Raw genomic sequence first — 25344 nt, 5'->3', positions numbered from 1 at the left:
GGGTGCCGATAGGAAGCTCTGCCGTTGCGATTCTAGGCAGGCACAGGCTCACCGGCGCGCGCCGCAAAAAGACAGAAAGTGTGGCGCAAACTGGCCCAGCTGACTCCAGCCACCAAAACTGTCAACATCCCGCTGCTTCCCTTTTGGCACATCCTTCCAAACGTGACAGCTTGGACGCAACAAACCACGAATCACATTGAAATACGTTCAAAAGACGGAAACGATCCCCACGAGAACGAATCGACGCTGGGGTCTGACATTTTACGCAATTTCCCCAGCCTTTGATTGCCAATAGGGACGCAAGAGCTTATAAGCGGCCACGGAGATTTGCTCCAGGGAAGAAGGGATTACGACCGGGGGGTGGTCTGGGAGTTTCTTATTGCGAACCGCAAAGGAAAGCTCGATAATGCTCCGCCGGTAGCGAGATTCGCAAGACCAAGAACAAGACAGAGCGCACGACCGTCTTTCGCAACGACACCTAGACAAACTCTCTCTCCCTTCCTTTCGACGACGACCACGAAAACAACGACCCATTCAACCATCTACATTACTCCAGAAACCTACCTACCATAGCGTTCCTCGAAACCCGAAGCAACCAAACCCTCCGAAACAACCGTGACCTCAACCCGCCATGCCCCGCCGTCGCAAGCCGCCCCGGCCGGGCGCCCTCAACGACCTGCCCCCACTGCGCATCGCTTCGCAGATCGCGGCGTTACAAGGACTGTACTATGCCGGGGCACTGGTGTTGATGCTCTTCTCAGCGCTCGTCGCTGGTACGGGGTTCACGTTGGATCTTGTCTTTGGGTGGGAGGCTGTTCGGGGGGATACGACGCAGGGGTGGCTGGGAGCTTTCTTGTGGGTTCTCGATGGGGGTTTCTGCATGTGAGTTGTCCCCTTTTTCTCCGTCCTTCATACGGGACATTTGGGCTGGTAGTATGTGGCTTCTGGGAGGTTGGAGCTCGTTGGGTGAAGTGAGAAAGGACGCGAGCGAGCAAGGGCATGAGCTTGAAGACCAGCGCTAACATACAACAACAGGGCTGTCGCAATCATCATCCTCATCGGCCGTTCAAAGCTCGTACCCGACTTCGCGCTGACGATGCATGGTCTACACCTCGTTGTCACGAGCTTATACACCGGCCGCATCCCACGGAACGCAATGTGGTGGGGTGCTATGGCGGCCAGTTCGGGTATATGTGTAGCGTTGGCCGTTTGGGGGTCCAGATACCGCGAGCTGAGGCCAATATCGTTCGGCGGTGGAGGCGGTGGAAATTCCGGGGGCGGTGCTGGGAGCAGTGGTGATGGTGCCGCGCAAAATGGTGGCACCGGAGACGAGGAGGATGGGCTCGGGTTCTCCAGGGGACGGGGACGTGGAAGGGGGAGGGACGGGGAAAGCGGGTATGAGATGGTCGGGATGGATCATGAGAGGCGAAATTCTTGATTGAGCTGGGTAGCTTTGAGAGAGGGGAATGGCAGCAGAAGGGGGTTTGGGACTAGCCGCGAGGCTGGAGGGTATGACACATCATTGCTTGGCGTTATCGGGATGTACGAGTATCGAGGATAGATGATCCGGATTGTGTACAGTTTGCATGGCTGTGATGACGCAGGAATAGACACTTGGAAGGCCTTGAGGCTTATTGGGTTCGAATGGGCTATAAACATCCTCAGAATCATTGTGATGCCGATTCTTTAGGGCTGCCAGGCTCTTGAGAGCCAGGTATCAGGTTGCCTGAGGTCTGCCGAAGTCCGTCAAACATAAGCATGTATTAGACTAAATGTCTGTAGACCATGTTATACTGGGAGTCAAATAAGGTAGGCCATGGAATATTATCCTCGCTTGGTTAGACTACTGTGTTCGTCGAACCCCTCCTTCGATAGCGGTCGGCTGGAGTTTCGTGATGAAAGAAGAGGACACTGCATACCGAGTCTAGCGGTTACCAAATGTGAACGTCGGACGATTTGCTTTTGAAGCTGGTCAAAAGGTTGTGGAGAGATGTGGTGGTCCTGCGATGGAAGTGGGCGAGGGAGACTGAGAGTGTAAGCCCAGTCTCCCAAGTATCTTGTTATTGAAGAAAGTAAATGCTTGTGGGTCACAAGTACGAGAATACAGTTTTAAATAAACAGCGTAGTGTGTACCCATTACTTGAAATGACATGCTTTTTCAAGCCGGCCATAAGAGAAAGATGACTGTACTGCTAACTGCTTCCCATCGTAAGCCCAGTCTCAACCTCCAGGACCTGCATTCGTGGGGCATTGAGGCTGAACCAAGAAGAGGCTTCCATTCCTCTATTCCGAGATGTGCATTGCCGGAGTTGCACCAGAACTCGTAACTATTTGGAGGTCTCACACATGGCCAATTGCAACCGCATCTACTGCTGACGGCTTGGTGAAAATGGCGAATCGCATATCTTACCACAAGCAAGGGGAACGCCACAGGTACTTGCAGCTCCAGCCTCGTCCAAATGTGTTGGAACATGTCTTGCTATAGATAAAGTAGCCATCTTATTTATACACTGATCTCCCTCGGTACAGCCTCGCGTTACTCTCGCATCTGATTTTCTCTCGCAAGATGGTCGATTCTCTGTCTTCAAGTGCCATGTATTCTCCTATCTTGCCTTCACTGCGCAGGGCTCCGATTGCTTCTAATGAAGAAAGCAACGATTCAATAGAGCTGTCCCCTCAACGACCCTCAACACCCGTCGAAGAAGAATGCGGTTATTCTTTCCAGGAGACCAGAGATATGTCTATGAACGACGAACATAGAGCCTTCCTTGCCCCAAACATGGTAGACATCTCTGATCAAGAGACTTTACACCCCACGTCAGTTTCGGAGGTGTCCTCGGTGGACTCGGAAGAAGAGCTTCCCAAACAGTTGACCTTGAAGCTTGCTGAGAACGAAGTCCCAAACCACGAGCAGCCAAATACACCACCGAACAGCGGATTATCCGTAGAATGGATCTGGTCAGTGTGGTGGGTAGAGATGTTCAGCAGCGTTCTAGCATTGGAGTGCATCTCTGCGATAGTTATTATCCTATCCGTTTACCGAGGGCAACCTCTTCCCAACTGGCCAAAGCTCATATCAATCAACTCCTTGATCGCCGTCTTCACGGCTGTGTTCAAAGCTGCGCTCATACTCCCTGTCGCCGAAGGTAAGTCTCTGTCTCTCGTCGATGGGCTGACGGTGTTTGAGAGGCATGCAAACATTCTAACTTGTGATGGTCATTAGGCTTAGGACAGTTGAAATGGAACTGGTTCGATCGATCTCAAACGCTAGGTGATCTCGTCTTGTTTGACAATGCGAGTCGAGGGCCGTGGGGGTCAGTTCTGTTGATGAAGAGATGCATTCTTCGGCCGAATATTAGAGGGTAAAATGTGACCTTCATCATTGTTGAGGTTGGCCTATTGACGATTTGACAGATATTTGGCTGGACTTGGTGCATTCATCACCGTTGCAGCCCTTGCAATCGACGCTTTTTCCCAGGCTACAATCAATCTTGGCTCTTGTAATATCACGGCAGAGTTCGGTATAGCCGAAGTGTCTCGGACGAACAACTATTCGGGCAATCCTCAACAGCGCGACAGCTCCCTCGATGCTGCCCCCATCACCTCGAATCAGAAAATGCGGAAGGCTATCAATAAAGGTCTTGTGGACCCTCCAAAGGCTGGAGAGCTAATCAACTTCGCCTGCACCTCTCGCAACTGCACATTCACGCAAGACGGCGGAGGAGGCTACTTCTCGTCTCTCGGAATATGTTACTCTTGTAAAGACATTACAGACAAAGCCGTCTTCGAACTTTTTACCAATAAATCAACACCGGCTTCCAACGTTTCGACGTGGTACCTTCCATGGAGCAAAAACAAAACTGACGAGAGGATCCTCCAAGGGGAAGGCGGTGGTACACTTCTGACAATGGCATCTACACCCAGTCAGGCGTATAACAACAGCTCGCCTCCCATTTACAGCTTCGATATTTTGTCGCTCACATCTTTCAAGTGTGATTCATGTGGGCCTGGAAATTCCCCAATGAACAGAAAACCACTTGCGGCTCAATGCAGAATCGACCCCTGCGTCAAGAATTATCAAGCCACGGTCACTGATGGAATTTATGCAGAAAAGGTGGAGGGCGGTGAACAGCTGCTAAAAAGACGTCCCGCAACTTTGGGTGAATCTAGGAATGAGAATTCTTTTTCATTACTTACGGAATCTGTTTTGATTGACGGCACAGAGAAAAAGTGCAAAGAAGTAGACGAAAGGGCGAGTAATTCCGTCCGAGTCGGTTTCAAGGATGAAATTTTCAGAGAGATCTACGACAACTCCCCCGAGATCTCTCACTCAGAGAAACTCACCTGGAAGAGATACCCGCGAGAATGCGTCTGGGTTGTAGACAGAAGCTCTTGGCAAGGGATGAGGGAGACGATGACTGACTTTCTGAGTGGTAAAATGACCACCCAAGAGGCGGAATCATATCAATGGGTCCAAGGTTCAGTCTGGGGTCAGCAACTGTTTGCATCCGGAAACGCATCCATGTCGACGGTCAACAACATGGTTGCTGGGTTGGCTGACTCAATGACGGCTACGATGCGCAATGATCCCTATGGAACATCAGAGGAGTTGCGCAAGGACGTACCTGCTAACCTTAAGGCGGCTACTGGGCATGTTATCATCACCCAAACATGCATTTATGTTCAATGGGGCTATATAGCATACCCCATAGCCCTTCTTGCGCTGCAGTGGATATTTTCGACCCTGGTGTTGGTTGCGTGTAGTCAGCGAAGGAGATCTGGGGGTGGGCCAAGTCGTGCAGTCTGGAAGTCCTCGCCTCTAGCACTTCTCTTTCATGGGCTTGATGAGGATCTGCAGGCCAGGAGTCAGAATCTCGAGACTGTCAGACAGATGAACAGCTTGGCAAAAGATGTCAAGGTTCGTTTGGTGCCGATGAATAATTCTCAACGGAAAGGATGGCGCTTCGCGGGCGTCTAGATGTTCGATAACCTGTCACAACTCTCGAGTGACCAATAATGATCCTTTTGATGTTATCTTGACATCTATATTTGTCCGTGGCCGCTGACGCTTTTACCTTATTTTGTGTTCATGTTGTTTAATCAAGTCAAGACCAGATATTCAAGTCGCAGCGTAATTTGGGATGTGTATCAGGTGAGTGGTAACGTGTATTCAAGCTGACTGAACTGGAATATGCAGGTATATTCATGTTGGTATCCTAGAAGACGTTACGCTCTAAATCAATGATGCATTCTCCCCTTCGCTCCAAGTCAGATGCCTTGCTATCCCTTGAAAATCAAGAAAAAGTTCGGTTTTGGTCAATCACACGAGAACCTAGCTCAACCGTTTGGTGATTTTGCCTATTTCAAGCAGCCGTGACCTCGTGGAACGTTGTAGCACTTCAACTTCTTGTCCCTAGTGTAAGATGTAACGTTAATACTTCTGCTTCTCTACGAATTATGATAGAAAGTAGTCTAACCTGCGGGGCAACCAGTAATGCAGGTGTTGGTCTGGCCTGTGAGGGGTCCTTTGCAGCAGTAACTACCGCCGAGTGGTCGAATGTGGTCATTAGAGACTGATTGTGTGCAACCGTTGCATGAACCGCTTCCGTCGGGGAAAGTGCAAGCTTTGAAACAGCCAAAGTTGGAACATTGACTTGTGCCAGTGGTAACCTGTAGGTCGAAGAGCTCGGTCTCGTCAGGGCCGCATGCCGCGTAGGCATGAGCTGCGAGGAGAGCAACGAGAGAAAGGAGTTGGAACTTCATTTTAGCGATGGTGATTGTGATGGAGAATGTCTTGGAAATGAGAACGAAGTTGAGATTTGAGTGATGGTTGTACTGGACAAGACATGAAACTACGGTAGGATCCTTTGCCCTTTATACGAGATTCATCTATAATGGTCGGTGGAACTTCACAACTGACTTATGAATAGCTCCGTTAGTGGACCGCTATGCCACCATGCTCGATGGGGAACGCATAAGCGCAGCTCGCAACTTGTATCGAATCATTGCAAAAGTTCCGTTTCGTAGACTACGACTTCCTCGCGTTCGGTTGGGCTATGCCGTACGCGAGACCGCCTAAAGAGCGCATCACGTTCTACGCTTCTACGCAAAGGAGGCTGTGCACCATGATACGCTCTAAGGACTTCAAACAAATGGCCGAAGCTTCCAATAATGATATCGAATCATGCTACAAGCGTCCCTACGGAGAAATCCTGTCCAGCACCTCCTAACGATCACGGTGCTTGAGTGCAAGAGACGGAATTCATGAGGGAGGTTTTCCAGTCGTAGACGTAGTGAATAAAGTTCAACCCTCTGACTGCTGTTTTATCTCTAGGCCCCTGAAAACTTGTCGCAGGGGAGACCACAAGGCAATACCATGGGCGCATAGGGGCCTATCCACGCCTCATGAGCATCACGACTCATGACCGCCCCCACTTTGCCCGGGGATGACCGATCGTCCCGTCCTTTGATGGCTACTGATCAGTAAATACCGCCGGCACCGGCCTAGAATTCTTTCCTAAAGAAGTCGCAGGAAGTAATCCCTCAGTTCGGGAAACTCCCGATATACTACCGACCAGATGAACTGGGGGGGATCTTGGCACTCCTTGTTTCGGTGGGACGAAATAGAGTTTGTGTCCCAATATCTAACCGGAAAACCGGCTTTGACGGGCGCGTAAAGACTACTGCCGGAGAGTTGGACTCCATGAGTCGACAGGAGTTGAATTCGTGTATAACCCATTCTCCGGGCTCGGTAGAATCACTCGCCGATCGCATCAGGTTTGTCCGAGTGAGTTGCCCATGTATGAGTGCAGGGAGACAGTGGCAATTTGCAATTTGCAACTTGCTATCTAAACAGGCTCTCCATGAGTTTCCGCCAGCATCTGAGCCAAAGTCAGCAGGTTCAAACTTGACTCAGGAGGGAGCGAACGGCACGGTGTGTCAGTACATGTGGCTGCTTCTTTGACTAGTCTGTAGTTGTTTTGTGTTGGATGGTGTACAATACTACGGCTTGACCTCGCCAGGAGGAGTATTGACTTGTGAAAGTGGGCCAGGGTAAGCTCGCTCGGATAATCCCATCGACATCAAAGCGAAACTTTTGAAGGTGGAAAAGCTGTCCGTTCTTGGGAGGAGACATGGTTGATGGCAATTGTGATTCAAATTTATGGTAACTACGACATGAACCATAATCTTCTCGTTCGAACCAACTTAGCCCAAAGCAGAACTTTGACAACACGAGACCTATCTCCTGTCTGAATCGATACGGTCAGAAAAGTTGGAAGAGCCACGATAAGAAGTTCAGTCTCATCAGTGATTTGAAAGCTTACACAAACGTAGACTTGTCTAGCAAGCGCTCCAGCACTTCACGGTCTCAAATCCGGGCTCGCGGCAGCAATAGTTTTGAGCCACAAGCCATTGATACTTGATCTCGCCCTTTCTGCAGCCGTTGCCGGCGCTATCTGTGCACCTTCCACTAAACAGAGACTCAGCATTCCATCTTAGGGAGCATATGCACGACTTGGGCTCATTGGCTTAGCACGGGGGTAAAATACCTGCCGAGGGGACATGCTGAGCAGCCAGCTGAGACGACAGATGCGGCGCCGACAAGAAGCGAGAGTTGAAGAAGGATATTCATTGTTGAAGTGGTGCTTGGAACGGTTGGGCTCGTGAAGGTAGAAGTTGAATCGTTGAAAGTGAGAATGAACTGGTGCGGTTATGAGATTTTAATTCGCAGATGCAGAAGCTACCAGCTTGGTTTATATACTATCGAGCCCGTCCGATTTTGTGCTATAACAGTCTGCCTGAAGGCTCGGTTGCGTCGTATATTCACCGTCTCTTCAACCAATGAGTCGACACTGAGCTTAGGGTTCATGGGTTCGTGATAGCAGAAACTGTCTTGAAATTGCGCCCCTACGATGCGGTGACTTCTCTATTCTGTTCAGCAAGATAACCCTAGACCACAGTGAGCTCTGGCCAAGTCGCTATCCAATCTCAAGCAATATACTTTCTAGAGGAACGCGATCGTCAACCTTCCAGAATTAATCGTACGGTTGAGAGCCGCAAAGCTTGTTCTGGCTAACCTGTCTTGGCAAGCGTGCGATAGGCACGGTCAGGATATTGGCATTCCTCAACAGACTTCGCATAGTCCTATATCTGCAATTTTCTTTTGCAGTTGCGAGACTTTGTCTGCCAGGCACTAGAACTTTTTGCTGACCGCTAGGATTACGATCAGGGTCGCGGTAATACCAAAGGGAGAATCTTTGCAACTCAAGACGTTCGGCTACCTACTGAAGGCAGCACTAAAGATGTAAAAAGTCTCCGTCTCCTCAAAATCTCGCGGTCGGTGATTCAAAACCAAAATTTGGGAAGAAATCCGGCCTTATTTCCTGCGAAAGGACTCGCCCGCCATGTGTCAGTTTGACAAGGTAGCAGATAGGCTAAACTCGACCAGGCAGAGCAGGATCACAGGCCATGTCTAGCCAAAGTACCCCTAAATATCCATGAATGAGAAAGTACCTTTTGAGGAAATTTCCAAGTCAGATGGAGATCTAAGAGATGGAGTGGTTTAGGAACTATGGTCTACCATAGAATCCTTGAATCTTGAGCGCATTGACAGCCATGTTATAAATGTCATCCGACCAATTGCTCTTTAGAGTCTATTATCAGACGAGGTGATTTAGGTGAGATACATGATTTAATGGCCTCAATGTCAATCGAGGCCTGTCTTTCACCTTGACATCGATTTCCAATCTGCGCGGCGGGCTGCTTTACCGGTTTCCGCGCAGCTAGCCTTAAGCCCACCTCCTTATGAATTGTGAACATAACGCAATCCATAATCCGCCTACCACTTACCACTCCAATTCCTTCTTACTTTCGCTATTACAACCTCCTTCGGCGTTTCCACCTTGCGGTTTTCGCCACTCGTAGACACCGCCTCTCTTATCAAACGCGCTCTTGTCCCAAGCCACCTGCAGCATGGCCTTCTTCACTCCAACATCAAGCAAGGACTCGCTCTTCTTCATCGGCCCATTGCCCTTGTCGAGGAAGCGCAGGTTTTCGTCCAGCAACAAGTAGCTACCAGCCATCGTCTCATTGTCCTCGGGCACGTAACAAGGCAGGTGCTCGTGCCTCCCGCAGAACGTCTGCCATTGCTCCTCCGAGATGAGAAACTTTCTTGCGTCACGCACCCGCGTCTCATCCTCATTCTCGCCTTCTACAATCAGGCACTGGAAAACCTTCCATCGGAACGGTGCCAACAGGGCAATCGTGTCTGCCATGTCCTCGTTCCAGTTGTAGATGTTGACAACAGTGTTGAGCTTGAACATGATGTTGTACACCTTGCACCACTCGGCAATGCGGAATACCTGTGCGATATGGTCCTTTTCTCCCTCCGCTCCGCCATTCTCCCCACGACCGATCTCCTTATTCGTCTCGCGGACAAACGAGTCACAAGAGATTGCCAGAATGTCCAGATAGCGGCCGTACTCGCGGAGCCACTTCTCTTGGATTTTGCTTCCGTTGCTGACGATGCTTATGCTTTCAATGTCCAAATCTTCCTTACAGTACCGCAGCAGCTCGCCCAGGAATTTCGGATGAAGGAATGGCTCGCCGCCGGCAACATTGAGTTTACGCATGCCGGCGTCCTTCAAAAGACGCATGCCATGCTTGGCTTCGTTCAAAGAAAGAATGTAGCCTGAGGTGTTGGTATGGAAGCAGAATCCGCAGGCATAGTTGCATTCGCGGGATGGGAAATAATTGACAGAGACAGGTGCGTCCGGGTCGTCCACTGGAGGCTTGGGTTTTGACTCCTGGGTGACGGCTGTCTTCGATCGATGAGAGCGGGATGTGTCGGCGTGGCGGCATAGTGAAAAATAGTAGGTTATTGCTAGCACAGCAATACACATGACCCATAAGAAGGGAGGTATCGTCGAAAAGGTTGATAGCGCCGTCTGGGCGGCAATAGTTAGGATTCCCATGATGTCGTAGGGCTCATAGGTTCTCCTTGTTGGTTCTAGACGTAGTCTCACTGCAAATATTGACACATACGGCAGCAGTGTATTGAACAAATTATGAGGTTCACCCAGTGAAGCCCAACTTGAACGAAGTCGGGTATTATTAGAGTTTAGGGCTTCCAATCAACACAGAGGACTTACTGATTAACCCCTCAAATGCCGGTATCACAAGAGATTATGTAATGAGACAGCTTTCGTAGGCCATCACGGCCGTCCAACTGCGACATGGGACGGGGATGATGCACCTTCCCTTCCGACGTTACTAGACCTGCCAGCACACTGCCAACGTCACCCATACGAGCAAACAACTCACCAGCCTCATCACCATGGGCACCACCACGGCTCCGAACAGACGGAAGTTTGCAGTCATATTCGTTCTCGGTTGGTCACCTATCGGTCCTAATCGGTAGATAGGATGCAAGCCCGCTCACCATCGTGATAGGAGCTCCCGGCTCGGGGAAAGGCACGATCTGCACCCATCTGTCCCGCAAGAATGACCTGTTACACTTCTCAGTGGGAGATAATCTGCGGACCTGGATGAAGGATGAAGAAAACCGCCAGACGCCTCTCGCCGCTGCGATTCAAGATAAACTAGACAACCAAGGATTCCTCACGTCCACGGAGTTGAACCCATTCCTGGGCATTGCCATCGAGAAAGGAGTGCGGCAAGATGGTTTGAACGGGATATTGATCGACGGATTCCCAAGGTGCGAGGAGCAGCTTGCCTCGTGGGCGCAGTGGCCCTTTCAAGAACGCCTTCCGTTGGTATGTTGATGCGGATATAGCCCAAACATGTGGGCTACAAACGGCTAATCCGAGCAGGAGGGTCAACCTAAACCCGACATCGTCTTGTCACTCAATGTGACCAAAGAGAACGCAGAAGCGAGATACCTCGCGCGTGGCCGCGACAAGAACGACAGCGGGGAGAAGTTCACGAAGCGGTTCGCAGAGTACTTGGAGGAAGGACCGCCAGTGGAACGACACTACCGTCAAGCAGGATTGCTAGTCGATGTAAGCATTACCGCCTTTCTTTGCATTCACAACTGGAGTCCTTCTGACAAACTCTCAGATCGACAGCAATGGCACCAAGGAAGAAAACATCGCAGGGGTGGAGAGGACACTGGGAGACAGCGCATTGTGGAACCGTGTGATAGGCCAGGGTACGGAGTCGGTTTTCCTCGTATCCCACCGGTGACCAAGTGCCGGATGACGCCCAACAGCCTATGTGTATACCAACTTCCCCAGGAAGAGTAAGCCGATACAAGGCCGCCTCTAACTCCGTCTCACTTGCTGCTACACCTGCCACTCGCAGAAGTTGACCTTCCTCTGGTGCATCTGTTCGAAGTCGACAAACGAATCCAGCATAATCCATCATTTTCTCATCCTCCGACTCTCGCCATCTCCGACCACGCCACTTCACTCAACTCCTATTATTTCATTCTTCTTCCATGGAATCCTCTTCCTTTACGCACATTTGATATTTACGCAATATGATACCAACACGAAGTAATTCAGCTTCCAAAGGAAATGCCAGGGGTTATAAGACTTTGCCATAGAGTCTTTGTCATCTGTAAGAGCTACTTGAATGACTTGAGGGGGGAAGTCTGATAAATAACCTCCATACACGCTTGTTGATAGAATTTAGACAATACTTGTCAGATTTATCGATCCTTGGAGGTGTGTTACCAGCTCTAAGTGAGGCAACATATACTATGTGGATGGTTCTCTTAGATTGAGCATAAAATCAGTTCTTCCTACGTAAAGATGACCTAAACAAGCATCGTTGTCGTCTCATCGAGGCCAAAAGTAGTAGTATACCTCGACAAGTCCGCCGGGGTGTTCCTTCCACGAATCATGGTAAGACAAGGCTGTGAAAGATATGTCTCTTTTATTCTTAGCTTTGCCCGATGCCTGAAGCGAGGCGCCTATAAGTGATGAAAGTCGCCTATGCGATCCTTCTCCAAGCATTACGGTGGCACAGATCAAGGTTCACGAGGCCTTTTGTGCTTTGCAGGTAGAATCCTGCGTCAGCTTCACCCAAAGCGCTCAATACCCATACTATATCCTTGATACTTTGCCCGAATTTCGAGTGAACTGTAATCAAATCATGACGATGTTACACCGAGGATCGACAGCGGTGGGCTGAGACGAGCGCAAAGTGAAGCACTTCAGCTGACATGCCACTCACGGGGTGTCAAGGGCTACTGGCTCAGAGTTAAGCCCTAACACAATTGCATGTTATGATATTACGTTCGAGTATCTAGCAAGTATCAGGTAATAGTATATTAACCTTGGACGTATGTAGACCCCGGCCTCATAGGCAGACTTCATACTTTATCTACTAGTAAGCATGTAATGAAACGCAAAAGTTCTGCTGAGCCGCCAGGTAAACGAGCACTAGCTTCAAGAGAACACAGTCCCCTGCATGTAGGGCAGAGACAACAAGGCTCAGTTCTTCGCTTGGACGGAAAGCAGCCGGAGTGGGGTGTTGTCGTTGAAGTTTGGCTCTTATGCAAGTAAGCTTACCTCACTTTCCCGCGCTACATTTGCTCCGTACGCGAGTTGATTGGCTCGTATAGGGGACGGCCCGGTCCATCTTGCTTACTTCGTTTATATTTTCCGTTGAGCCGATGGCAAGGGACCTTTGCTTCTCAGGTTGACTTCCAATCAAAGGATCCCTGGTGTGGCAATGAGTATTCTAAGTCAGGTCGATTAATCGAGGTGCATACTCACTAGAACAAGGTATTGAAAGCAGTTGTGGATATGACGATCGGTCATGTTCCAGTCTAAATGCTTTGCAACACAAGAGCCTGATTCACAATAGCATAGACCTGTGGTGGTGATAGACTATTGTTGTACTCCTCCCCAGAGCCTAGGTTCATGGTCACGGATACCGTGGCAATACGAAGTTGGCACTAGCATCGGGCGAAGCTATCCAGAAAGTGACTGGGATGACAACTATGGACCATCGAGTTGGCATCAGCTCTTTCTCGGACTTTCAGAACAAAAAGTCATGTCTCGAAGCATGAGAAGCTTCTATAAAAGGTTGAATGAGTTCGCTCGAAAGCTCTCATCTCTTCTCCATCATCATCACATCAATCTACTGACATCACTCAAGAAACAAGACAACTCTTAACCTCTACTTAGTACCGCCCATAGTCACCTCACTCCATCCAAAAATGTACGCCGCCAAGATCTTCCTCGGCCTCATCGCCACCGTCTCGGCCATCGACATCTACGGCTACCGCAGCAACGAAAAGTGCAGCGGCAACGACTACATCGTCTGCACAAACGCCAACCCAAATGACTGCTGCGTCCGCGCCTCCGGTGACATCTTCCGCAGCATCGGCTTCCGCGCCATCCCAACCAACTGGAGAATTATCGGCCGCGCCTTCAGCGGCGGCGACTGCAAGAACGTCAAGTACGTCGCCCAGTCCAACGGCGCGCAGAACGTCTGCTGCGGCGGGAGCAGCTACTCTGGCGGCAACTATGTATTTGCTTCCAAGAAGCGCGATGAGAGTGCCAGTGAGGGTGACACCTGCGCCGCTTCTGCCGGGGGCTGCACTTCCGTTGCGAAGGGCAACTTGATGGTCTTTGAGAACGGACCCAAGTATAACATGACTGGTCTTGATGATGCTCTTTACACTGAACTGGTGAGTACACCCGTGTATTTGATATTGTTTGCTCTCTGAATTTCATATATACTGACATTGGGTTCTTTTCTTCTAGTAAGCTATAGTGTCCTTCATCTTCATGGATCGAAACTCCTCTTGTCTCCGTTCCCAGCCCTTTCATTGTCACATTTACTAACGTCTTCGTCACCAACAGTATCTCTATCTGGGAGAACGGCGGAAGCTCGGATGAGATCCCTGCCAAGTTCGATGCCTACAAGTTTGAGTAGAATCTTAATCAAGGGGTTGGTCAGGACTTAGGTCAGGGGATGCGTCCAGGCTGCAATCCACTCATCTCCCCGATATCACCAAGACCACGTCATGATCATCTTCCCCCGTCATAATTTCTCTTCACTTTCTAGTATACAGCTTTCACCATTCCGAGTCTTTGGGGACCGTATTGCATGGACACGTAGATAGCTAGATACTCATTTCAACAATGGCGTATCCGTCTACCAATACAAGCAACATCTATTGTCTTCTCAAAGTAGTTCGACTGCGTACAATGATCGGATAACTCTGAGTCAGTGGTTGGGTTGAAACCAACGTGCGAGTTAGGGTAATGTTTGGCTACAGAGCAGCTAAGTTTGAAGAACAAACATCAAGGGGTTAAGGGGAGCAAGTTGCAACATTTGCCTAAATACAGGCTAAAGTTTCATGTTGTATCATGTACCTAGAGTCTAGATTCCATCACCCAATGCCTTCTTTACATGAAAACATTGTCACGAAACAGGGTTATCATTAGAAACTCTGCTACGTGCTTCCTCACGTAGATCCCACACTCCTGCCGTAGATAGACTGCTTTCTTTTCTTTATTCTGTATGTGTTATTTCAATATACTTTTGATGCGCTTTATATGCCCGTTACAATGTACCATAAATCATGACAGGTATTGTCCACACGATACACGTAGTCCAATAATGGCGAGTACATCTCCCGACGAGCCAGTGCCTTCATCCAAGCAACCCAACCTCGCCAACAACGACCCACTCCCTTCAACTTAGGCCCTCACAAAACTCCAGAATCCCAAATCCCTCCCCTCCTCCAATCCTCTCCCAACACCTCTCTCAAATCCCTCCACCACTCCAAGACCCAATCCAAAAACCCCCTCTCCTGATCCCTCCTATCATCCCCAATGAACACTCCCCACCCTAACGTGCTGAGATCCCTCGAGACCAGCGGATTCGGACATCTACAGGACAGCTTAGTCCCAGCTGAAGCAGAGACCTCGCCAGAGAGAACGCCGAGGCAGGTTCTCAGTCGACACCGCTGGGCCCAATCAACCGTCTCGGTTGCGGCGTCTGGTGCTAGGGGTAGAGATGGCATTGCATGGGTTTCAACTTGCTTCGTAGTGCTACCGCAAAAGAGACAGACGCATGGCGTTGTGGGATGGGAGTTCTGAGGTGATGAGGCCTCGGGAGATACTACGGAATGCCCTTTAGAGATCTCGGTTCTGCGATACGCAGATCCGCGCTAGGAAATTGGTGGCGCAGATTTGTTTGTGCTGGAAGAGTCTGGCAAAAGAAGGGAATTGAAAGAAATGATCGAGTTTAGATGGTTATATTTTCTAGAGAAAAAGACAGAATTCAATAACGGCAACTTCAGCTAGGTACATGTACCTGTGGAGAGTGGCTTCAATAACAGTCAGAAGTGAGGCTGTGAGACCGGTGGTGCGTGATTGAGTCCTACTAGTTAGTCCTACCTCTAGGCTACTAGCCCCATGAAGGATGAGCATCCACGCCAGTTCATTAGGACTTTAGCGCATTGGCAGATTGAGGACGCCTGCGAATGGGATGAATCTGATAGACTTTACCCCGAGTAAAACCGTGATTATCAAAGATATCGCAATGTTCTGGATTTCCACAAGATTAGTGCATCATTCGATATTTAAGAATAGCAAGGTCAAAAGCATGTCATGGTCATGATGTACTCCCACCTAAGATGCATTGCATCGCAAGCAAGGCCGATTTTAATAGTGGGCATAGCTTTCGCAAGTTTCTCATTCAAGATTTGTATATTTTGATCCACCGTACCCGTTCCCCGGCGTCAAGGTAATATATAAGACCACATTTTCACATCTCACATTATTACACGAAGGCTTGAATACCAGTGATGGCGCGACCCAAGATGAGACCTGTTTCTTAGGTTAGTGACGGATATCCCAAAAGCATACGGCCACGGGAGCAACTTACTGTGAATGTCACTCTGTCCCTCGTACGTCTGCGTTACGAAGAGGTTGGCGACGTGACGCCCAATACCATACTCATCACTGACAGCATTACCACCAAAGATCTCTTGCAGCACGCGCGCATTCTGCAGCGCCCGATCGCAGTTCTGGCGCTTGACCATGCTGATCATCTCGGGCGTCGCCTTGCCCTCGTCCTTGAGTCTGCCGACCTGGATCGCGGCAACAGTACCGTAGGCAGCGTCTGTCGCAGCGTCGGCGAGCTTCTTCTGTACGAGCTGGTATTTGGCGATGGGATTGCCCTTGAACTGCTTTCGCTCGAGCGAGTATGTCCTGGCGCGGGCAATGCAGTCCTCAAGGGCACCGATGACGCCCAGGGAGATGCCATATCTTGCGCTGTTGAGACACGAGAAGGGACCTCGCAGTCCTTCGACCGAAGGGAACATGTTTTCCTTGGGGACGGGAACGTCGTCGAGCTGGATCATGCCTGTGATGGAGGCTCGCAGGCCGTTCTTGTTCTTGATGGCTGGCGTCTCGAGAGTGCCGGGCGGGCACTGAGACCGTTCAACTAGGAATCCTCTGATCTTGCCCGTTTCTTGCAGCTTCGCCCAGACCATCAACACATCGGCAATGGGTGAGTTTGTGATCCACGTCTTGGCACCAGAAAGAGAGTAGTAGCCCTCCTTGGTCGGGTGAGGCTTGGCCGTCGTCTCCATGGAGCCGGGGTCGCTGCCGTGGTTGGGCTCTGTCAGACCAAACGCGCCGAGCATCTTTCCTGTGGCCATCTTTGGCAGGAATCTCTCCTTTTGCTCCTCGGTACCGAACTCCGCGATGCCACCCATGACCAGCGACGACTGGACGGACATGCCAGAACGGTAGCCACTGTCGACTCTCTCAACGGCCTTTGTGATGAGTCCTCCGGCAACGGTAGAGACACCGGCGCATCCATAGCCCTCAATTGTTGCTCCGAGGAGCCCCAGTTCGCCCATCTCCTCAAGGATCTTTTGGTCATATTGCTCGTCGCGGTAGGCCTCTATGGAGAGTGGTCAGTGTAAGCCATGGAAGTTACCAGCAAGGTACCAGCAAGGGAAGACATACGAAGGACACGCGGCAGCATGCGCTCCTGGCAGTATCGCTCAGCCGTCTCAGAAATGGCGACCTCCTCCTCAGTCAGGAGGTTCTTTGCGTTCAAGGGATCCTCCCAGTTGAAGACCGGGCCATCAGAGGCGGAAGCGAAGGTTCTCGCGGCGGGCAAGGTGCGCTTTGCGGCGCATCGTGTCGCGCATGTTCTCAAGGCGTTGCGATACATTCTGGCTACTACTGATCAATTGACTCTTCCTCACGGTGGGTTGGGGAGAAATCGTGCCGCCACCATGGCGGGAACATGGTCTTGAAGCCCGGCCACGGGGCGTCTTCCCCGCCAGGAGCTCTCCCGAGCAGCATCCGAGGCACAATAGGGGTCGTATCTGATTGGCTGAACGGTTGAAGATGATGATTACATAACGACCCGGTGTCGGCGAATGACGTCGTCGCGGACTACCTCCGCAATGAACTGAAGCCGTCTTAGATGGGGATGCGGTCAAGGTGTTACCTCCGTCTTGAATAGTACCCGGAATTAGTTCCGAATAGTGTGTGCTTGCCGAGTGCTAGACGCGGTTCCCCAGACTATCGTTCATGCAATGAAGGATATCGGGACATTAGTTGGGATTGTTAGTAGCTAGGCACAGCCACAATCTGGAGAGTGGGAATTGATGATCGCGAGACCTGTCCGGGGAGGGACTGCTGCTGGAAAAAGGAAAAGGCCGGAGCAGGGGAGGTCAAGTACAAGAATAGGAACAGGCTGGGTGCGGATTGGGGTTGAAAGGTTGAAACATGCCAGGGCAATGCCTTGGCCCTTTGTTCGGCAGCACCCGGCAGAGTTCAGACCCGGGATGAGATGCTCGGGAGGTACATGTGTTTTTGGGCATCGCTTGGTGCCCAAGTTACGTACCGGGTTCGGGCGACACCTAAGAGCCGGACGTCATTCGCCGTAGCCGGCGGACAGCCATGGGATGGCAGATGCAAAAATGCAAATTGTAGAGTGCAGGCAGAGTGCGAGGAGTTGGTGTTGATAGAAAGTGACCGCCGCGAAGAGGATGATGAGTGTCGAAGAACGGCACATGTTCTGTTGTACGAGGTTTCAGGTACGCCATATCCCAGAAGGATGAGCTGATTTCGGAATCCGGGGTGCTTTCTTGCTTGAGCATTGATGCGTCGCTGTTGGTTCGACGGCATCGAGGGCCAAAACCATCACCCAAATGGGTAGGATGCATGAGATGTCTTTTCTTTTGCCATCCAGGTAGCAATCGATGATACTACGCGATTGCTTGGTGTTTTTGGCGCCTATGCTAAGGTAGGTAGATGCATATGCTTAGGTACCGGCACTCTGAAGTCTGGGCCGGTGTGGTGGTAGAAGACCAGGGAACCGCTTCGGCTCGGTAGGGAATTGGTGAGGCTGATGCACTTGCTGAGTCATCGGGTGGCATTACCAGAACCGCCACCAGTCAGCAATTGTCATCAGTTAGTGTTGCAGGTGCTGTCCAGTGAGGATGTGGCGGTGCACAGGTTAAGTTACCTATCCTCGGATTGTCCTTCACAACTGGGAGAAAGTGGCCACAGAACCACTATTTGTTTTGTTTGAACGAAACCTGTCGCCCGGTAACTGAGGCTGACGCTCCAGAATGAATGGCCAATGATGACTGAATACCTCACTGCGTAGGTCAGTAGATGCTTGATGGGTGTCATCGTTTGTCAACCTCCCAATCCCCTGGTGGACAGACTGAGGCGGCAATGACCAATCAACAATCATAAACCATTAGTCACCAGCCACATTCGCATTTGCTGCGCCCGGCTCCTGCTTCTCTTGACGCTCACAAATCGAATGGAATCCGTGGAAAGTAACAGTGCATCCAGGGCCATTCAGGGTTCAATTCCAGTAACAACGACTACCTTTGCGAGCGAATTTGGGGAAAAGATACTTTGCGGGCGGCTACCGTGCTGCCCGGTCGTGTTAGTGAATGGAAGGAACTGGATGGCGGCAGCCCGAACCTGACGGGACGGGAATGGAAACCATGGTTCGCGCTGGGCAGCCTCAGTGCCTTCCTTTAAGCCTTAGGTTTGGCGCTCTGCTCCCCCCTCCTTCCCACTTCCTGCCTTTCCCCTCCAAAGTGGCTCCTGCCTACCTAAGGTTACCACACGACTCACCCCTTCCCGTCATTTTTCGCCAGGCCCGACCGCTGACTTCCTTTCTCTCCTTCCTTTCCCTCCCACCCCATTTCAATCTCGACATCAATCTGTAACGGGACCGCCACGAAGCGAATCATTTCCTCCACGAACACCGCGTAATATCCTTCACGGGCGATATACCGAACGACCTTATACACACGATCGGGCTCTTTTCTTTTCGGGAGCATCTTCTTCGGGGATAAATCTTTCCTCGTTCAGGTACTGTACGCCCCTCCCCACCACCACCAGCACATGATTTGCACCCAAGACCGTCACATCCACGCTGTCCACGACGCCTGCTGCTGCTGCTGCATCGACACCGGCCACATCGAGAATCCTCTTCGTCTTCGGCATACATATATATCAAGTGTCTTACCAACACGACCTTGGTTTCTCTGGCATTTCCTCGCATCTCGACACAAATCACTTCGTTTCGCTTTCTCGGCCGACGCAAACTACAGAAGGCCAGCAGCAGCAACAGTGCAGCCCACCACCCCTCCACCCACCTCTGCCCGCATCCTGCATCCAAAAAAAGCCCACCACCGCCGACCGCTTTCGCTGACTTTTGCCCCTCACAACAACAGAACATAGCATTTGCGCTTCGGCGATCGACCATCTTCTAGATACCCCCAACCACAAACCACATCCAAAATGGCTCTCAAGCGCATTAACAAGGAGCTCACTGATCTCGGCCGGTATGTTGCCTGCACACTTTTCGTCATTTAAACTCGCAGCCTTTTTGTCGCAGCCCGAGACGTCAGGTGGGGCCATCGGGAGCGGGGTCTTCTTCAACAAGGACTGCTGCAACTTTTCAGCTCATTCGGACCACTGATGTTGACGGTGATGGCGGCGTCAAGCCGACGAGTACGATCCAAAAAAGATGCACATTACTGACCTCTTTTCTTTGACAGTGACCCGCCCTCTTCCTGCTCTGCCGGCCCCGTCGGCGAAGATCTGGTACGTCGACTACATCTTTCCCGATAAGAGCCCGCTGTGGTGATGCCTTGAATCATGACTCAGCCGAGCACGAGATCACGGATTCTCAGTGCCCTCGATGGGATGTGTAGACAATAGCTGACTGGTTTCGTATAGTTCCACTGGCAAGCGACGATTATGGGACCCGTAAGTCCATTTCCCCCTTGAATGCTTTGTTGGTAGGATCTGGACCTGGCACTGGCACCCGAGATCTAGCCAACTACCAGCTGGAAACAATGACGAGAATCAAAGCATATGGCTAACATCTGCATTCAGGGCGACTCTCCCTACTCTGGCGGCGTCTTCTTCCTCGCCATCCACTTCCCTACCGACTACCCCTTCAAGCCGCCCAAAGTCAACTTCACCACTCGCATCTACCACCCCAACATCAACTCCAACGGCAGCATTTGCTTAGATATTCTGCGTGACCAGTGGAGCCCGGCGTTGACCATCTCGAAGGGTACGTCATCTTATAGCTCACCTACAGCCTGACATAGGCATTATGCTAACATGTGATAGTCTTGCTGTCCATCTGCTCAATGCTGACGGACCCCAACCCCGACGACCCTCTGGTGCCCGAGATTGCACACGTCTACAAGACGGACCGCGCCAGATACGAGGCCACTGCTCGCGAGTGGACTCGCAAGTACGCCATTTAGACGGTGCTCGAGGCATGATGGTTGGACAAGTATGACAGGCGACGGCTTTCCTCTCTCTCTTCGACAGCTCTGGCGTACGATTAGGTCATGGTCATTGCTCTGCGTTGCGGTTTGGGATCTCTTTCGTTTCACCAGCACACAGAAGACGGTTCGGCCGTCGAAACAAAACACTTGACGGCGGATTGGCATTCTCGAGAAGAGGTTACGCGGGCAATGTGGATAGAAGGCGGACCGATCAGACAGTTAGCAGCACAGGTACCACGTACGGGTTTTCATACGGCAAGGCTTCATGTTTCTACTACATTGACGCTGCATTGCTACGTACGTTTTGGTTGACACCTCAGAAGAGACGACTGGTAGTCATCGTACCCAATTGTTTCCGTGATAGATTTGATAATATGTGTTCGTGTCCCAGGCTTGGTGTTCCTCAAAGCCAGTGTAGGCTGCCAAATACCCTCAATGCTTGGATGACGAAGAATAGCTTTGGCTGACGAGGGTCAGTCGTCGTCAATATTGGGCTAGAGCAGATGCCGTTGCCCAGGATGCGGCTCGAAAAGGCTTTCTACCTGAGTGAGTGGTCGATGAGACCGAGTGATGTCAATGTAACATTGATGACCTGTCTTAAGCGGCGGTCATTGACTGCCGGGAGCCGTGTCTAAAGGCCCGTTCATAGGGTGTTTCGATGCATTCCGATTCTCTCACACAACGGAGCACCTCTCCCGTGGCAAGGGCATCAGGTCTAGATGTGCCGGTTTGACCTGCCTGGGTCGAGTGTTCTGGGACGCCGGCTCCGAGGACCCGGGGATCTGAGGATCCGAGGATCATGGTGATGGGTTTGAGATGAGATCTGGATAGATGGCACCGTGAGTTCGCATGTTTATCTATGTACAGTGAATAGGAGGGGAGTTTGATGAGATTCGTGAGAATAGGGATGTTATATTTCTAGCGTTGGGCAGGATGCTCCATGAAAGGGGGCCGCTATGTTGTATCATCAAGGATTCATACACCAAGCTATTGATACCGGAACCGGCAGAGTCCATGGGAACCCATCCCGAGGTATGAGAAATAAGTACCTGAAGCACCATCATATGGCATACGTTAGTCAACGGCGAAGGTGCGAGAATGGCTTACTTGCTTGTACGGCCGCATTCTTGTACTGGGTGGGAAAGATGATGATGTATCTTTGCTATGAATCTAAGATGAGGGATACCTCAAGTTTACGGAACTGATAGACAGCATGTTGACTGGAGGCGTAATCCAGTGAGGTTCTGCTTTGCTTCTAGGGGGAATGCTGTTGACAGCTGGGCATCGCAACAAGAGTGAAGAGTCAAAGGAGGACACAGGATACATGATGTTTAGGGAGGAGACGGAAGATTGGGTGATAACATCTAGCTAATACAGAGGGCTGGACATTCTCCGGCCTCGCTTCTTCCGTAACGATCCACGTAGGTGATATATTGACTTACTAGACGGATCATTCTTGAAGCAAGGTATGGCATCACGAATAGTAATCAGAGTGATTCACCAAAGGCCGATGATCGTCCTTGGCAGGGCACATCTCCCGTCCTGATTCCACAATATGAAGGATACCAGTCCACGGGTACGGATACAGCCTCAGCCTTCCATTCAGACATCATCCGACGCTAAGATGCCTTATTGATCGCGTCATTAAGAACAAGGTAAACAGTAACGAGCGCAGATTGGATCGTGTCCGGAACATTTTCATATGCATCACATAAACGACATGGCAGGAAAGAATTTGAACTAGGACCAGCCTTTAGAAAGGACTAGTGGCCTGCGGGCTCGCCGTTGCTTGGATCTTTCCTTACCCTAACTTGTAGGGCCAGCAAACATGCACGACATCAGTCCAAACGAAACGTGTGAGGCCCGGTTTGGAAGTGGTGGTGGCCCTCTTTAGCCGAGCATGGAAGGAGAATCGTTTACCTTTACGTAGGTAGCCGGGCGCTGGCAAAGATGAGATGGACGTGTGCGGCGATGGAGAGACCATTCTTCCAGGGACGGGAGAGGTGTTCATGAATCGAGCGAATCGACTAACCTCAGAAGAGCGGTAATGTGTACTGGTATCCGTGTGTGTGTACGGCTCTTTCCCAGCCGCGGAAGGGGCACGTGGTTTCATTTGAAGGATAGAAGAGGCGGGTTTACTCAAAACGGTCGGTAGATGCGAGAGGGCCGGCCGGGTAGGCAGAGGCGAGGAAAGACGGGAGCCTGTGCCCTTCGTCCCTCTTTCAAACGTGTGCCCTTTGCGGATCTCGACACGCAGATGAGAGCAAAGAGCGAATGCTAGTTAGGAGAGGGCAAGGCTAGTGTGTTTTGAAGCTTGATAATTTGAGGTCGAGCGCTTGATTGTTGGTGGTATACCAGACGGCCATTGTTCGGGAACAATCGTCCCCAGTGCAGTGGGACGGAAGAAAACGGGCCTCGCGTTCGAGAAGTGTTCAAAGGAGAGAGCAGTGTCTCGCCGCTTCGGATAATCGTGCCGTGTAGATCGACTCGAGGTGTGCCCACTGTCGGGCAGAGGTCGAGCGAATATCGCGCGTTTTGTTGAGGTGGGAATGGAGTCTGTTCAGGAGACAGGGGCTTGCGTCGTTTGGATTTCAAGGGACTGGTCGAGCGACGGAGGAGTTCATGGGCTGTGGTGAACAGGTGGTCTTGCTTGTCGAGTAAACAAGGTAAACTCTTGACAGGCTAAAGAATGCGGAATGTAATTGAGAGTATTTCCCGAGACGTGGAAGAGACACATTTATTGAGTCTGTATCAGATAGATGGAATGAGACTGGTAGAGACATAGTTTGAAATGTGGGGATCTTCAGCCGCTGGGTTGATGATGGCATGCAGATTGACGCAGTAGAGTCCGCAACAACCTGAAGAGGAAACCTCTCAGAGGGGCGGCAGATTGATAATCTAGCAATGTGTGATTGGTGGGACGCGCTTGCTCTTGAGTAGCCGAGTACAGATGACTTCGGCTTCAGTTGCATGCAATGAGGATCTTCACTGAGTTCGCCGAAAGGCGCTCTTGCCAGCATCTTGTAAGCCAAGGGCAAGGACAGGTAGGTTTGTAAGCAGACAAACCGCGAGCTTGTATTGTCAACGAATGGTTGACAACTTGACAAGACTGTCTCGAGGTAGTTGAAGTAGGGGCAACGAGGGGCATCCTCTGCGTAAGCAGCGAGCGGCAACCTGCCATTGAAGTTGGCTTGAGGTTGCCAATGATCTACGCTGGCGGTGGGAAGGGGTAGAGCAGCTTCAAATATGAACTGATTTTTGCATATGCCGCTCCGTTAAACTGGCCCTGAGTGCGTAGATTGTGAGTGATCTTCCACTAGGATGTTGAGTGGTTGACGGGGGATCAATCTGCGCGGTGACGGGACGAGATGTGCGGCGGGAGGCGAGCCATAGGTTTGGCAATCAGCCGCGTAGTGACAGATGGCGAATGTATAGCCGGTGCCTCTCTAAATGCAATCCAGGGCAGGGCGAGTCGAGGGGACCTAGCCGATGAGAGTGCTAATAATATTCCGGCTTCAGTGAAAAGAGACGGGAGGGCGGTAAGAAGGGGGAGTGAAATATGAAAAAGGGGGGGTGTGGGTTTGAAGCCATGTGGTTTGTGAGACTGAATAGACGAGGTATTGGCTAGGAAGAGCGAAGAAGATGTTGACCAACGAGGTTATCCAAAGTCTCGACAGATGCTTCCGAAGGGGGAGCCGAGTTGGTTCCGTCGCTTAGTAAGGAGCTGAAGTGTGTTAAGCAATGTCGTACACTCGTACTCAAATGACTAACATTTTTTTTTTCCGAAGGCGTGATGATGAAGGGGCCAAAGTGTGCGTACCGTAGCAGCGATGAAGCGCCACAATCAGTGAAAAGGCAGTCGAGAGTGAGAGAGAGTCGAGACTTGACATCCTACACAGGAAAGAGAGAAAAGTTGTGAAATCAGAATTGTGTCAAAACATCCCTGGCGAAACAAGCTGTGACACGGGCTTAGGCGACGAATCGAGACGCACGCCCCTCTTTTACATCTCCGAAACGACTCTTGATCCAATCAGACGGGCAAAAACTGAACCCCCGCCAAGGGTACGCATCGCATTCTGAAGCTTGCCCTTGTCTTGTTTGGGAGCCACTACGGTGACGACTGACGAGGATTTCGAGGAATAGGTGGCTTTCATCAAGACTTATTGCCTGTGCCTGTTGGCTGGGGGCGGATCGATGTGCAACTGGGCGGTTTGGAAGTTTGTAGGCCGCGGAGGATTATGGCCTCATTACCCACATGTGATGCGGGAGACCAGCCTTGTTCCAAACGTGGCCCAAACAGCAACGAGGCGTAGGCGACCGTGGTGAGGCGGAAGGGGCTGATGAGATTTCCTGCATCGCCTTATGGCTATGTGCCCTATGACATATTGAATATCGACAACAAGTTTTTGTGTTGGAGAGGGTTCGTCATATCTGACTGCTGGTGGCCCGGTGGGATGACCACTGCCAGGGCCCAGGGGAACGATGCTGTACGAAGAAGCGAATCAGCCGTATCCGTCGGTAAGTGTGGATTCTTTCGGCATGCTCCGTGATGGCAA

The 25344-nt window shown here is 50.9% G+C and overlaps 9 protein-coding genes across 9 annotated transcripts; 5 read left to right on the top strand and 4 right to left on the bottom strand.

Annotated features, from left to right (window-relative positions):
* Positions 1 to 631: 631 nt before the first annotated feature.
* Positions 632 to 1438, top strand: CPAR01_14303 (uncharacterized protein; the record flags this gene model as incomplete). The annotated part of the gene is made up of 2 exons (XM_060498554.1): positions 632 to 882; positions 1036 to 1438. 2 exons carry the CDS (start codon positions 632 to 634, stop codon positions 1436 to 1438), a joined length of 654 nt encoding a protein of 217 aa, XP_060342615.1.
* A 1128-nt stretch (positions 1439 to 2566) lies between these two features.
* Positions 2567 to 4978, top strand: CPAR01_14302 (uncharacterized protein; the record flags this gene model as incomplete). Its single annotated transcript, XM_060498553.1, has 3 exons — positions 2567 to 3146; positions 3224 to 3314; positions 3415 to 4978. The coding sequence occupies 3 exons, from the start codon at positions 2567 to 2569 to the stop codon at positions 4976 to 4978; spliced, it is 2235 nt and encodes a 744-aa protein (XP_060342614.1).
* A 494-nt stretch (positions 4979 to 5472) lies between these two features.
* Positions 5473 to 5763, bottom strand: CPAR01_14301 (uncharacterized protein; the record flags this gene model as incomplete). Its single annotated transcript, XM_060498552.1, has 1 exon — positions 5473 to 5763. The coding sequence occupies one exon, from the start codon at positions 5761 to 5763 to the stop codon at positions 5473 to 5475; it is 291 nt and encodes a 96-aa protein (XP_060342613.1).
* A 3083-nt stretch (positions 5764 to 8846) lies between these two features.
* Positions 8847 to 9974, bottom strand: CPAR01_14300 (uncharacterized protein; the record flags this gene model as incomplete). The annotated part of the gene is made up of 1 exon (XM_060498551.1): positions 8847 to 9974. The coding sequence occupies one exon, from the start codon at positions 9972 to 9974 to the stop codon at positions 8847 to 8849; it is 1128 nt and encodes a 375-aa protein (XP_060342612.1).
* Positions 9975 to 10336: 362 nt separating this feature from the next.
* On the top strand, positions 10337 to 11205 carry CPAR01_14299 (adenylate kinase; the record flags this gene model as incomplete). The annotated part of the gene is made up of 4 exons (XM_060498550.1): positions 10337 to 10391; positions 10453 to 10775; positions 10833 to 11021; positions 11080 to 11205. 4 exons carry the CDS (start codon positions 10337 to 10339, stop codon positions 11203 to 11205), a joined length of 693 nt encoding a protein of 230 aa, XP_060342611.1.
* Positions 11206 to 13189: 1984 nt separating this feature from the next.
* On the top strand, positions 13190 to 13911 carry CPAR01_14298 (uncharacterized protein; the record flags this gene model as incomplete). The annotated part of the gene is made up of 2 exons (XM_060498549.1): positions 13190 to 13663; positions 13750 to 13911. The coding sequence occupies 2 exons, from the start codon at positions 13190 to 13192 to the stop codon at positions 13909 to 13911; spliced, it is 636 nt and encodes a 211-aa protein (XP_060342610.1).
* Positions 13912 to 14689: 778 nt separating this feature from the next.
* CPAR01_14297 (uncharacterized protein) lies at positions 14690 to 15007 on the bottom strand (the record flags this gene model as incomplete). Its single annotated transcript, XM_060498548.1, has 1 exon — positions 14690 to 15007. One exon carries the CDS (start codon positions 15005 to 15007, stop codon positions 14690 to 14692), a length of 318 nt encoding a protein of 105 aa, XP_060342609.1.
* Positions 15008 to 15768: 761 nt separating this feature from the next.
* Positions 15769 to 17175, bottom strand: CPAR01_14296 (acyl-CoA dehydrogenase domain-containing protein; the record flags this gene model as incomplete). The annotated part of the gene is made up of 3 exons (XM_060498547.1): positions 15769 to 15815; positions 15874 to 16899; positions 16965 to 17175. 3 exons carry the CDS (start codon positions 17173 to 17175, stop codon positions 15769 to 15771), a joined length of 1284 nt encoding a protein of 427 aa, XP_060342608.1.
* A 2606-nt stretch (positions 17176 to 19781) lies between these two features.
* On the top strand, positions 19782 to 20764 carry CPAR01_14295 (ubiquitin-conjugating enzyme; the record flags this gene model as incomplete). Its single annotated transcript, XM_060498546.1, has 5 exons — positions 19782 to 19825; positions 20042 to 20087; positions 20223 to 20252; positions 20382 to 20565; positions 20625 to 20764. The coding sequence occupies 5 exons, from the start codon at positions 19782 to 19784 to the stop codon at positions 20762 to 20764; spliced, it is 444 nt and encodes a 147-aa protein (XP_060342607.1).
* Positions 20765 to 25344: the final 4580 nt, after the last annotated feature.

This window comes from Colletotrichum paranaense, assembly GCF_030867605.1.
Source record: "Colletotrichum paranaense strain IMI 384185 chromosome Unknown Scaffold_15.1, whole genome shotgun sequence".
In the NCBI taxonomy this organism is placed as follows: Eukaryota; Fungi; Ascomycota; class Sordariomycetes; order Glomerellales; family Glomerellaceae; genus Colletotrichum; species Colletotrichum paranaense.
Note: the sequence above shows the minus strand (reverse complement) of the source record. Positions and strands in the feature narration are given on the sequence as shown.